The sequence below is a fragment of the Oncorhynchus tshawytscha genome, unplaced genomic scaffold, assembly GCF_018296145.1.
Source record: "Oncorhynchus tshawytscha isolate Ot180627B unplaced genomic scaffold, Otsh_v2.0 Un_contig_5276_pilon_pilon, whole genome shotgun sequence".
NCBI classification, from domain to species: Eukaryota; Metazoa; Chordata; class Actinopteri; order Salmoniformes; family Salmonidae; genus Oncorhynchus; species Oncorhynchus tshawytscha.
Genome location: NW_024609580.1, coordinates 107,897 through 121,335, shown reverse-complemented (window position 1 = coordinate 121,335; position 13,439 = coordinate 107,897). Strand labels below are relative to the sequence as shown.

The 13,439-nt window shown below is 44.8% G+C and overlaps 2 protein-coding genes across 2 annotated transcripts; both read right to left on the bottom strand.

Moving 5' to 3' along the window:
• Window positions 1-270: 270 nt before the first annotated feature.
• On the bottom strand, window positions 271-3,188 carry LOC121838613 (myeloid-associated differentiation marker homolog). Its single transcript, XM_042316041.1, has 2 exons — window positions 2,437-3,188; window positions 271-2,208 (listed from the first exon to the last, which is right to left on the bottom strand). Exons 1-2 carry the CDS (start codon window positions 2,644-2,646, stop codon window positions 1,564-1,566), a joined length of 855 nt encoding a protein of 284 aa, XP_042171975.1. The 5' UTR covers window positions 2,647-3,188; the 3' UTR covers window positions 271-1,563.
• Window positions 3,189-4,881: 1,693 nt separating this feature from the next.
• On the bottom strand, window positions 4,882-8,754 carry LOC112226339 (myeloid-associated differentiation marker). The gene is made up of 2 exons (XM_024390748.2): window positions 8,051-8,754; window positions 4,882-7,036 (listed from the first exon to the last, which is right to left on the bottom strand). The coding sequence occupies exons 1-2, from the start codon at window positions 8,315-8,317 to the stop codon at window positions 6,449-6,451; spliced, it is 855 nt and encodes a 284-aa protein (XP_024246516.1). The 5' UTR covers window positions 8,318-8,754; the 3' UTR covers window positions 4,882-6,448.
• Window positions 8,755-13,439: the final 4,685 nt, after the last annotated feature.

Sequence of the window (13,439 nt, the reverse complement as noted above, 5' to 3'; positions counted from 1 at the left end):
GAGGGTGGGTCACCGATCCCATAGAGGTTAATGAAAGGCATCTAACAGAAGTAAATTAATCCACAAACACGAATATCAGTTTTTATATATCTTACATGACTGTGAATTTGAGGATATAATCGTCATGCCCATTCAAAAGCAGACAGAATGAAGTGTCTATGGATGCTTCCGAAATGGCACCCTATTCCCTATATAGTGCACTACTGGACATTTTGAATGCACCCTATGTCTGCATCTGAAAGATGGTACACTTCAATGGAGAAGGTCCCTGTCCTGTACACAAACCTTCTCTGATTACCTCTCCCTATTCTATTGGCGTCTAAGAAAAGGTCAACATCATAATGAAAGATCAGTTCTTGAGTTGAGTCCCCTTCCAACTCCAGTCTTTTAAAAATACCTAAACCAGCAGTTCTCAATTCTCTCCTCAGAGAACCCCAGCTGTTCCAGAGCTACCACACCTGATTCAACAACACCTATGGAATTTTAACAGTATATGTCTAACCAGAATAAATATCTCTCTCTGGTTCTTCAAAGGGTTCTTTGTAGAACCTTTGAGATTGAGAAAGGTTCTTAATTTAATATAACCATTCTCCATAAAGGCTCTATAAATAACCATTAAAAAGGGTTCTTTATAGCACCAAAAAGGGTTGTAATGATAGCGGAACCCTTTTTGGTGCTATGTAGAACCTTTTTTAAAGTTATTTTTAGAACCTTAGGAAAGGTTTCTTTATAGCACCATAATAGTTCCATTTATAACCTTGTGAACATGGTTCTTTATAGAACCTTCAAAAAAGGGTTCTATATAGTACCAAAATAGGATACACTATCGTTATGAGCCAAATAACTATTATTTGGCACTATATACTGTAGAACCATTTGTTTTTAGTGTGCAGTCCACATAGCACTTCAGCAGGTAATCAACGATCTGGCAGTTAGTGAGCCAACTAGCAGTACAACAAGAGAACATGTCTAACAACCAAGAAAGAAGTGGTCAACATGAATATAAGATCACAAATCCTTTGCAATTGGCAGAATCTATATTGCTGCTAGTGCCTTTGGCCCAAAGGAACGGTTATACATACCATGTTGCCAGATTAGACATTCATATTGTATTTGCATCAGGATCCAAAATTCTGTATTTTTTATTTCTATGAAATCGATACGATCAATCATTAACTCAGCTTCCTACTGCACACTTTAATAGCTACAAGTGATAAACAGTGTGTCCTTGCCTGTAGAATCCTCATCTGCAATAAGAGTTCATTTACAGTGTTATAGGAATAACTAAATATCTTCCACATGTCTGAAGCAAAAGACATCAGCAAATGTTCTGCCAACGTTCTGCAATTGTTCTTCTTCCAAGCTCTCAGTCATTGATTTGAAAATAAACTCTTCATTCTCTAGAAATGAAATGGATCTTTTCAACCATATGTGGAGAATCAAGATTACCAACGTGCTGGAGTTTCTTATTCAGTAAACAATAGTTTCTCCATGCAATATGATAGTGTGTCAGTCATTGACCGGTTCTGGAAAAGTTGGAGTGAAGGTTCCTGAGAATCTGGCCTATTCCTCATCCAATGTGAAGAAGACCACCTTTATCGAGTAGATCGTATCCAAAATATAGATCACCAGGTTGATCACGGTCATGAATGTCACCACAACCAGATTGTCCCAGGGACAGGGGGAACACGGAACGGGCCGGGGGTTGTTCTCGAAACTATACAGTGGCCAGATGACCATGGCAGTCATGTACATCATGGTGGCCAGAATATTATAGACCGTGAGCAGTTTGTCAAACGAGAAGGGGAAGAGCGACAGCAGCTGACCGACGGTGAGGAAGATGATGACGAGTGCGAAGATGAAGCAGAGGGAATAAACCGCCACGCACCACTGCAGTCCCGGATGAAACAGAAACCTTGCCGGATCCAGCGACGTAAAGATAATACAGGCCAGCAGAGTCTCCAGGATCTTGAGGAGGCCCGGGACAGTGGACAGGAAGCCACTGATCTCACCACCGGGCCGGAGGCGGGCCAACACCACCTCGCCGACGTACAATCCAAAACAGAGTAGGGAGCTGACGGTGGCAGCAATCTGGCGGTAGCAGGTGGGGCAGGTGAAGAAGGTGGGGTAGATGATGGAGGAGGTGAAACACATTAGTGTGGCCAGCACGGCGAAGGCCGTAGTGAAGTCATCCCAGGAGATGGGCACCTTGAGATGATGAGGAGGGGAGATGTGAGGAAAGGTTATGTCTAGGGCCAAGAGTTTTCCTGAAAAATATGTTTTCCTGAAAAACGTGCAACTGCTACTACTGCTTTACAATAGAAATAGACATTAGAAATATATAAGACAGATACACATAAGCTACGATACACGTGAGCCACAAATTCCCCTCCCACCAATCTATTCCATCAAATCCAGACAGTAAACATCCCCCACCTTGGCGCTGAAGCGGGTGAACTCCATGATGAGGATGAAGAGGGAGAAGAAGCAACAGAAGCACCAGGTGAACATGCACCAGTCCCAGTGTGTGGAGAGCACATGGCCTGCCGAGGCCACCAGACTGAAGGAGATACAGGTGAGGACCACCTCAAACATACGGATGATGCCCACCGGCAGGGTGAGAGACCTCAGGTCCAGGTTCACCATGATGAGATACTGTTGAAGGATCTATCTAGGGACTGGGTGACTGTTTACTCACCAAGGGTTCCTTGACTTGTTGTTTTCCTCTCTCTTTCTTCTGGCTAATGTTCTTCTTTCTGTCTCTCTCCTTTGCTCTCTTTTACCAAATGTACATATTTCACATTTGAATGAATCACTGATTCAATTAACTGTGTTCATTTACTGTTGCCTCTTAAAGACTTACATTCTCCTCTTCATGGAAGCTCACCCAGTAATTTTCTGCTGTGTCACTTTCTTTTCTCCACCGTGTCACATTGACATCTCCACTCCTCCTCCCTCTCCTACCGTCTTTGTCTCTCTGTGCATTCCCCTGCCGACTAAGGACCTTCCAGTAAAGCACTACAATTCCAAGGAAGGTAAGACCTTCTCTCATTCCTGCATTATCCAAGTCTCCTTCCCCATGCTGTGGAGACCAGAGCATGCCTGTGTCGAGCCAAACTCCTCCTGTGTTTATGATGGTGTGTAGCCCATAGAAATAGAGTGAATAGAACGGGCCTCCTCATTCATGTCAATGATTGCGGCCATTGCGAGCGTACCCATAGGCTAGGTTGAAGATAACAGAGGTTAGGATAGCTTAATAATTAAATGCAAAAGCATTCTAAAATAAACAAATTCATTGCACCAGCGCCTGAATGAAAATGACTGAGAGAGAATGGTAGCAGTACAGAAAGTTCACCATCAAAGTGGAAAATAAATACAACGGAGGTGAATTTCAGACTATTACTCAGCAAACAAATAGATTAACTGTTTTACTGTCATTTTATTCATTTAAATGTTTTTAAAGTTGTCTACAGCCACTTTATAACATGATTTCCCGACCGCTGGTCATGTTTTCAATGCTAATCCTATAACCGAAAGGTTGGTAGATCAAATTCCCAAGGTGACAAGGTAAAAATCTGTCATTCTGCCCCTGAACAAGGCAGTTAACCCACTGTTCCTAGGCCGTCATTGTGAATTTGTTCTTAACTGACTTACCTAGTTAAATAAAGGTTAAATAAAAAAACATTTCAATTAACATTCTTGGAAATAATTACCTTGGAAATAATTACCTTGGAAATAATTACCTTGGAAATAATTGCATCACAATACCAGGCAGCCTTTGCGAGTGTACCCATGAGTTTAGAGGTTCCAAGCCCGTTCTGTTCATTCTATTTCTATGGGGTATCCTGCCCTCTCTTGGCTTAATTGCACGTTTTACGACCCAGTCTTATCTGGCTCGCCCACGCCACACATGATGGACTCTGGTCTCTGTCAAAGGTAAACTTCAATACTGACCCAATCCCTGGGAGTGGGACCATATCAAACCTAGGTTCAAGTAAGATTTGAAATCTTTAAAATACTTTGAGCATTTGATTGAGTCTACTTGGAAAGACAGTGGGGTTCGCACCTTTGGAACTATTCTATTGGATCCATTGTGTCAGGTAAGCTCAATCAAGCACAACTACAGCATTTGAAAGATTTCTGATACTATTTGCACCCAGCTCTGGTCCAAGTGCACATCCCCCAACCAGGGAAACCCAGGCTTTTGAAGTAACCTCACGTTTGTTCAGTTTAATGTTCCTAACTTGACTTAAGCTCTTTTTTGACACTTGATGGCTATTGACTAATATCCTCATCCATGTTCTTGAGAAAGGGAGAGTAAGAGATGGAGGGAAGGGGGAGGAGTGGTAGGCAAAGGATTTGTAGAGGAACTATTCTGTTTCCACTGAAAATGGAAATCGAATAATGTTCTGGTTGATAAAGATAATATGATATCAAATCAAACTTTATTTGTCACATGAGCCGAATACAACAAATGTAGACCTTACCGTGAAATGCTTACTTACTTATATGCATACTACTGACCCAGTTCAGAGTGTACCATACCAACTTTGAATGTAACATTCTAGATTTTTGGAATCATTTACAAAATGTATTACATTTGGATTCACTGGTGCCGCTAGGGCAGTTTAACACAATAATGAAAAATGACCGAGATGTACAATTGTTTTGATTAATTGACTCTACTGCCAATGTGTGTCTATGGAGATTGCATGGTTGTGTCAACAGCAGCAGCTGTCTCAGCTGAAGGACAATGATCCCTTTAAATATTGTCCGTGCATTGCCCAACTCCCTCTCACTGTTATATACCCTCATAATCTTCCTCCTTCTCCTCTCTCTATATACTTCTCCTTCTATCTCACTCTCCCTCTTCTCTCTCTCTATTTCTCTCTCTTTCTCTCTCCCTCTCTCTATATCTGCCTCATCCATTTTTCACTTTTAGCTCCCTCTTGATCTGTGCCAAGGAGACAGCAGCAACATAACTTCATTTCTCTTTTGAACAAATCAATAATCCCTGTCAAAGGTTGCAAGACAGAAGAAAAGATGTGGACATAAAAGACCTTGACTTCATTACCATAATCAGATCAGGAACCTCCATCATTCTGTTGGCTTCTGTTTTGGAACAATGATTCTTCATTCGTCACTTAACTTAATTTCTCTCATGAAGAAAGGAATAACCCCTGCCATATGTATCACAAAACAAAGTGTGGGCATGAGAGACCTTGACATCATTACCATAAACAGATCACCAACCACAATTATTCTGCTGTCTTTTTAGAAATTATAATTAGTTTAGCAGCCTCAGAATGGCCCAATATGTTCCCTATCAAATCGAATCTGTGGTAAGCCACGGTCCATGAGGGATTCAGATGCTGCCTGTGTAAGAGAGTGATGTCATCCAGGTGGGACGGAGCGGAGTGTGGTTGAGACTTATCTCGCTGTCGGCTTCCCCGCCGCACTCAGCAAACACAGAAAGAGACATGAAAGCAAAGCCCTGGGCTGGACTTCGACATCCCATGCCATTTCATCCAATGGGCCTCTCATAGCAGACACACCCTAGCAAATAGGGAGAGGGAGGGAGCATTGCTGAATGTCCTTTAACAGTGTTGTAGAAAGAGAATAGGTGTTAAGCAAATGTTTTCTTTATTTTATTGTTATATAACATTATTAAAACAATTTGGTCACGTCAGCTAAATGTCAATAGTTGTGTTTTACTTATTTACTTATTTAACTGAATTCTGTCATATCTGTCTGGATTGCATGTTTGTCAGGATTAGAGAGAGAGAGAGAGAGAGAGAGAGAGAGAGAGAGAGAGAGAGATGGAGATGTGATAGCCGACAACTGCATAGCAGATCTGTTTTTATTTGGGCCATGACAAAGGTGTAACATCGTTGGAGCTGTCAAATCAGTAAAACCAATGATCTGCTATGCAGTTGTGGGTTATCGGGGGTTAACGCTGAACTGATTGAATCAAGGCCAGAGAGACAGAGATGAAATGGAGAACAGAATATGAGAATAAAATGAACATATCAAGAACAGCTCTTTGATCTTTCTATTCACTTTGATTACAGCCCATGTGGACTGCGTAGGGTGCACTGCAGAGTTCCTTGTGTATTTTAAAGACGGGAAGACAAAATATACATTGAATCTACGCAGGGATCCAAGCATTCAGAACATTCTTCTCCACCTCATGGTTTGTGAATTGCTAGTAGTACTATAACCCTCATTTTTTCAATGAAGAAGCATTATCATTCACAATGTAATCTTGCCCAGTAAAACGGTTATTATCCACCATACAGAGACGTTCTCCCAATACCAATTAGTGTTCCAAAAAAACAGCATGGTTACAGTATACAAAAGTAAAGTTCAGTCTATTGTTTAAGATCCGGCAAGGTGTTTCGGGGCCAGTTCTCAGGTTGGGTAAGGTGGGTGACCTTTGACCTTTGTCCTAAGCCGGGGTGACGAAGAACACCAGCCTGAAAGAGTAGACCGTGTCCACAATGTAAACCACAAGGTTGAAACAGGTCATGAACGCCACTACAACCTGGTTATCCCAGTAGCAGTTGCGGCCACACCCGCTGGGTCTGCTGTGGTTGTTCTGGAAGCTATAGAGAGGCCATATCACCACGCACGTCATGTACATCAGCACGGCCAGCACGTTGTAGCCCGTCAGCACCTTGTCGAACGGGAACGGGAAGAGCGACAGCAGGCGGCAGATAGTAAAGAGGATGATGATGAGGGCGAAGATGAAACATAGCGAATAGACCGCCACGCACCACTGGAGCCCTGGGAACCGCGAGTAGGAGCCATGGTCCAGAGAGATGAAGATGATGCAGGCCACGAAGGCCTCGAGGACCTTGAGGAGGCCCGGGACGGTGGAGAGGAAGCCGCTGATCTCGCCGGGTTTGGCCCGGATCAGGCCCACCTCCGTGGCGTACAAGAGGAAGGCCAGGCAGGAAATGACGGTGGCGGCGATCTGCTTCCCGCAGGAGACACACGTGAAGAAGGTGGGGTAGATGATGGAGGCAGCCAGCACCTGTTAAAGCCCAAGACAATAGATGATGATGGTGGATGTATAACAGCAATGGAATAGAATAAACAACATCAGAGTTTGAAGACAATAACATGGAATGTCAGTGGACTTAATTGACTCATTAAAGTTGTCAAAGTTCTATGCGTATCACCTGATACTTCTACTTAATCTACTACCAATGTAGCTCCTACTCAATAAACCATTCCAAAATATTGGCAAAGCTACAGGAACTCCAACGCACACCTTATTAATGGTTAAAGCCTTTCCTTTTATTGCATTTATCCAATGTTCTCACTGATCTGACTAGAGGTGATATATGGACTACACTAGAGAAAAAGATAGATTAGCTGCCTTGCTGTTGTGACATACTGAAGATGAGATCATCACTTTGATCAATAACACGTTCTAGTTCAGTGGAACTAGCAATTAGAAAGGACTATTACTACATAGGATCTGCTGGCGTCTATGTCTCAGTATAAGTTCATTCGCAATTAGTGTGAGAGTAAATGTACGCACACGACTAGCGATTGCTGCCATTATTGGATCGACCAACAACTCTAAGTGGTACTAAAATATTGCATGTTTCATTTAACCACTTCATGTACCGTATGATAACAACAACTGTCTGATCAAGGTCCAGGGCTGATACTCACTATATAAGGGCAAAATATATTTATAAAAAAGTAAGTAGCCTTATCTCGGCCAGAACGGCCCGTAGGTACTGGCTAACTCCTGTTTCTGATGCATGAAGCAGTGTGATGTACAAGTACACCTCCACGAACAGAAGTCTAATCTGTGGCAGGGAAGATTGATGTGTAATTTTCCAAAAATCGCCTTTTAATTGATTTACAATTACACAAAAGTAAACTACACACATCCATCTCTACTCTAGTTTTCAATGCTTATATTGTCTCAAATGTAACTGTCGCACATTGACACTAATATGTAGGTATGTTATCTGGATTCTACCCCTTATAGTCTAACCCACAGACAAAAGACGCCGTGGACGTTACCCACCATGAGCGTGGACAGCATGGCAAAGGCGGTGGTGAAGTCGTCCCAGGAGATGGGCACCCGGGCATGGAGGGTGGTGAACTCCATGATGAGGATGAGGAGGGTGACTAAGCAACAGAAGACCCAGGTGAACATGCACCAGGCCCAGTAGGATGAGCCGAAGTGACCCACCGAGGCCACCAGGCTGAAGGAGATACAGGTGAGGACCACCTCCAGCATTCTCACGATGCCCACGGGCACCGTCAGGGTCCGCGTGTCCAGGGTCACCATGGCGATGCTAGTTCTGGTCAAATCCGGCTGTTGAGTACAGTACTGTACGGCGGTTGTACCTTTTAACCTACTCAAACCGATTGTAGATGTCTATTTTTTGTTTTCTCACCAAGTTTTTTTTCACTGTTGATCTCTTTGCACCTTGATCTCTCTTCCACTTCTTTGGACAGCTCTCTCTCTGAGCTCCCCCTGCCTCCTCTCCCTGACTTGACTCAAAAACTATTTTTTCTCTACTTGTCACACCTCTCTCTGACACTCTCTGTCAGTCTCTTCAGGCTTCTGGCTTCTTCTCTTCCTCTCCTCTTCCTGTATGTGATCCTCCTGTATCTGATACTCCTGTATGTGATCCCCTGTAAAGTCTGGACTGCTCTGACAGGGCCACGGTACTGTAGGAATGCAGAGAAGGGTGTAGACTGTTTGCCACTTCCTCTGCTACCTTATCAGGCCTTCCTCAAATGGTACTCAGGTGAATGTTTGATTATAGGCTGTGTGTGTGTGTGTGTGTGTGTGTGTGTGTGTGTGTGTGTGTGTGTGTGTGTGTGTGTGTGTGTGTGTGTGTGTGTGTGTGTGTGTGTGTGTGTGTGTGTGTGTGCGTGTGTGTGTGTGTGTGTGTGTGTGTGTGTGTGTGTGCGTGTGTGTGTGTGTGTGTGTGTGTGTGTGTGTGTGTGTGTGCGTGTGTGTGTGTGTGTGTGTGTGTGTGTGCGTGTGTGTGTGTGTGTCAAGCCCCGGATGTCAATGCTGTGTGATTATGAAATAGGGTGTAGTTGGTCACCCTTTTCTTATCAGTAAAAGTGAATAATACCTCAGTTATTTAAGTAGTACATATACTGAGCTGATCTTGCTGTGTATTATACCATAGCCTACTGTATACTAATGTATAAGATACGATATACTTCATTGTCCAGTTACATTCATTTCATGACGTCAGCATACAAATACACTAACACAACACAATATATTACATGCAGTACAGAAACACTGGAAAGCACACAAGTCACACATTTACGTTTTCACATATTCAGTCTCTGCAGTCTACTGTCCGACCATGTATTGTGCCTACGTCTGTCCTATGTCTCACTGTTCAGCATCCTACATCTGTCTTATGTCTCACTGTTCAGCATCCTACATCTGTCCTATGTCCCACTGTTCAGCATCCTACATCTGTCCTTTGTCTACCTGTTCAGCATCCTACATCTGTCCTATGTCTCACTGTTCAGCATCCTACATCTGTCCTATGTCTCACTGTTCAGCATCCTACATCTGTCCTTTGTCTACCTGTTCAGCATCCTACATCTGTCCTATGTCTCACTGTTCAGCATCCTACATCTTTCCTATGTCTCACTGTTCAGCATCCTACATCTGTCCTATGTCTCACTGTTCAGCATCCTACATCTTTCCTATGTCTCACTGTTCAGCATCCTACACATGTCCTATGTCTCACTGTTCAGCATCCTACATCTTTCCTATGTCTCACTGTTCAGCAGCCTACATATGTCCTATGTCTCACTGTTCAGCATCCTACATCTGTGTTCAGCAGCCTACATATGTCCCCACTGTTCAGCATCCTGTCCCACTCAGCAGCCTACATATGTCCTATGTCCCACTGTTCAGCATCCTACATCTGTCTTATGTCCCACTGTTTAGCATCCTACATCTGTCCTATGTCCCACTGTTCAGCATCCTACATCTGTCCTATGTCCCACTGTTCAGCATCCTACATCTGTCCTATGTCCCACTGTTCAGCAGCCTACATCTGTCCTATGTCCCACTGTTCAGCATCCTACATCTGTCCTATGTCCCACTGTTCAGCAGCCTACATATGTCATATGTCCCACTGTTCAGCATCCTACATCTGTCCTATGTCTCACTGTTCAGCATCCTACATCTGTCCTATGTCTCACTTTTCAGCAGCCTGATGGCTGATGGAATTAAACTTGTCCTGTTCCTATTCTTGCTGAACCTATTCTTCCTTCCGGAGGCCAGCAGCTCAGAACATTGGGTAGGATTGTGTGTAGGGTCATTTATGACGTGCTTGTCCTTGTCTATCATAGAGGCCCTGAAGCCCCCTGCACTGCAATCCACAGAGCTTGGAAGATTGCCACCCAGGCAGGTGGACCACCACCTGGTGGACCCTAGCCTTACCTTGTGGATGCTGGACTTCCTGCTGAACAGGGGGCTGTCACGTTACACCATCTCTATCTTACATCCCTATCTTACACCATCCCCATCTCTATCCACAATGCCCTAGCAGAACTTACACCATCCCCATCTCTATCCATAATGTCCTAGCAGAACTTACACCATCCCTATACTGGCTGGGTTTGTATACTATGTTATAGAGTCCTGCAGGCATACTGGCTGGGTTTGTATACTATGTTATAGAGTCCTGCAGGCATACTGGCTGGGTTTGTAGACTATGTTATAGAGTCCTGCAGGCATACTGGCTGAGTTTGTATACTATGTTATAGAGTCCTGCAGGCATACTGGCTGGGTTTGTATACTATGTTATAGAGTCCTGCAGGCATACTGGCTGGGTTTGTAGACTATGTTATAGAGTCCTGCAGGCATACTGGCTGGGTTTGTAGACTATGTTATAGAGTCCTGCAGGCATACTGGCTGGGTTTGTAGACTATGTTATATAGTCCTGCAGGCATACTGGCTGGGTTTGTAGACTATGTTATATAGTCCTGCAGGCATACTGGCTGGGTTTGTATACTATGTTATATAGTCCTGCAGGCATACTGGCTGAGTTTGTATACTATGTTATAGAGTCCTGCAGGCATACTGGCTCGGTTTGTATACTATGTTATAGAGTCCTGCAGGCATACTGGCTGGGTTTGTATACTATGTTATAGAGTCCTGCAGGCATACTGGCTGAGTTTGTATACTATGTTATAGAGTCCTGCAGGCATACTGGCTGGGTTTGTATACTATGTTATAGAGTCCTGCAGGCATACTGGCTGGGTTTGTGGACTATGTTATAGAGTCCTGCAGGCATACTGGCTGAGTTTGTATACTATGTTATAGAGTCCTGCAGGCATACTGGCTGGGTTTGTATACTATGTTATAGAGTCCTGCAGGCATACTGGCTGAGTTTGTATACTATGTTATAGAGTCCTGCAGGCATACTGGCTGGGTTTGTATACTATGTTATAGAGTCCTGCAGGCATACTGGCTGAGTTTGTATACTATGTTATAGAGTCCTGCAGGCATACTGGCTGGGTTTGTATAATATGTTAGTGGGTTATCTGTTTGAATGGGGTTTTGCATTAAATATAGCAGTTCCTCTATTTTGGCCCCCTGACTCCAAGACACCTCTGTTTTTGTGAAAGAATTGGAGCACATTCTTCTTGTTACCAGTTCTCTCTCTCTGTCAGTTTCTTTTAAAATGTATATTTTCCATACTGCAGTTGGGAGATGGCACCTCCATTGTAAACGTTCACAGTGCTTCTCCTCCCTTCTTGACGGTCTTTGATGTCAAAGATTTTAGAAATGGACAGATTTGATAACAACTGTGAGAGGAGGGAAGGGGGGGAAACGTGTCTACCACAAACTGTGAGGAGGATAAGGTGAGGGATGACGCTGTGGAGGTGGATGGAGGGAACGAGGAAGGACTCTGTGAAGGTGGAGGGAGGGAACGAGGAAGGACTCTGTGGAGGTGGAGGGAGGGAACGTGGAAGGTCTCTGTGGAGGTGGAGGGAGGGAACGTGGAAGGACTATGTGGAGGTGGCGGGAGGGAACGAGGAAGGACTCTGGAGGTGGAGGGATGGAACGAGGAAGGACTCTGTGGAGGTGGAGGGAGGGAATGAGGAATGACTCTGTGGAGGTGGAGGGAGGGAACAAGGAAGGACTATGTGGAGGTGGAGGGAGGGAACGTGGAAGGAATCTGTGGAGGTGGAGGGAGGGAAGGAAGGATGATGCTGTGGAGGTGTAGGGAGAGAACAAGGGATGACACTGGAGGTGGAGGGTGGGAACGAGTGATGATGCTGTGGAGGTGGAGGTAGGGAACGAGGGATGACACTGGAGGTGGAGGGTGGGAATGAGGGATGATGCTGTGGAGGTGGAGGTAGGGAACGAGGGATGAAGCTGTGGAGGTGGAGGTAGGGAACGAGGGATGAAGCTGTGGAGGTGGAGGTAGGGACCGAGGGATGATGCTGTGGAGGTGGAGGTAGGGACTGAGGGATGATGCTGTGGAGGTGGAGGTAGGGACCGAGGGATGATGCTGTGGAGGTGGAGGTAGGGACCGAGGGATGATGCTGTGGAGGTGGAGGTAGGGAACGAGGGATGATGCTGTGGAGGTGGAGGTAGGGAATGAGGGATGATGCTGTGGAGCGGGACTGGGGAGGCGCACTGGAGGCCTGGGCCTGGAGCCGGCACTGGTGGTACCGGACTGGTGACACGCACTTCAGGGAGAGTGAGGGGAGCAGGCACATGACGTACCGGGCTGGGGAGGCGCACTGGAGTCCAGATGTGTGGAGACGGCACAGGTTTCACCAGACTGCTAAACGGATCCAGTGTGTGTAGAGTGTGTAGAGTTCCACATTACCTTTAATAGTGAAACTTACAACAAAACAACAAAGAATAACAATCGTGCAGTCACGGAGCGCAAGAAAGCACTAACCTAAACAATATCTCACAACCCAGGTGGGAACAATAGGCTTCCTAAATATGATCCCCAATTAGAGGCAACGATTACCAGCTGCCTCTAATTGGGAACCATACAAAACCACCAACATAGAAATACACATTCTAGAACACCCCCCTGGACACACCCTGACCTAAACCACTATAGAGAATCCAAGGGCTCTCTATGGTCAGGGCGTGACACACGCACTGCTACTTTGCATATCCCAACTCTCTCTGAGACACCCTCGGAGAGTGGGGTCACGGCCAAGGTCTGCCATTATCTGGAGAAATTAGGGTGAAGTGCCTTTCTCAAGGGCACATCAACAGATTTTTCACCTTCTCAGCTCAGGATTCGAACTAGAGACCTTTCTACCTGGATGCATGTTTTGACATGTGTGTGTGTAAATACTGTAACTGAGCCACATGCAATACCTACAGAGTTTCACTAGACTCTACAATAATATGTACTCATCTCTCTTCAACCAAAAGATTACAG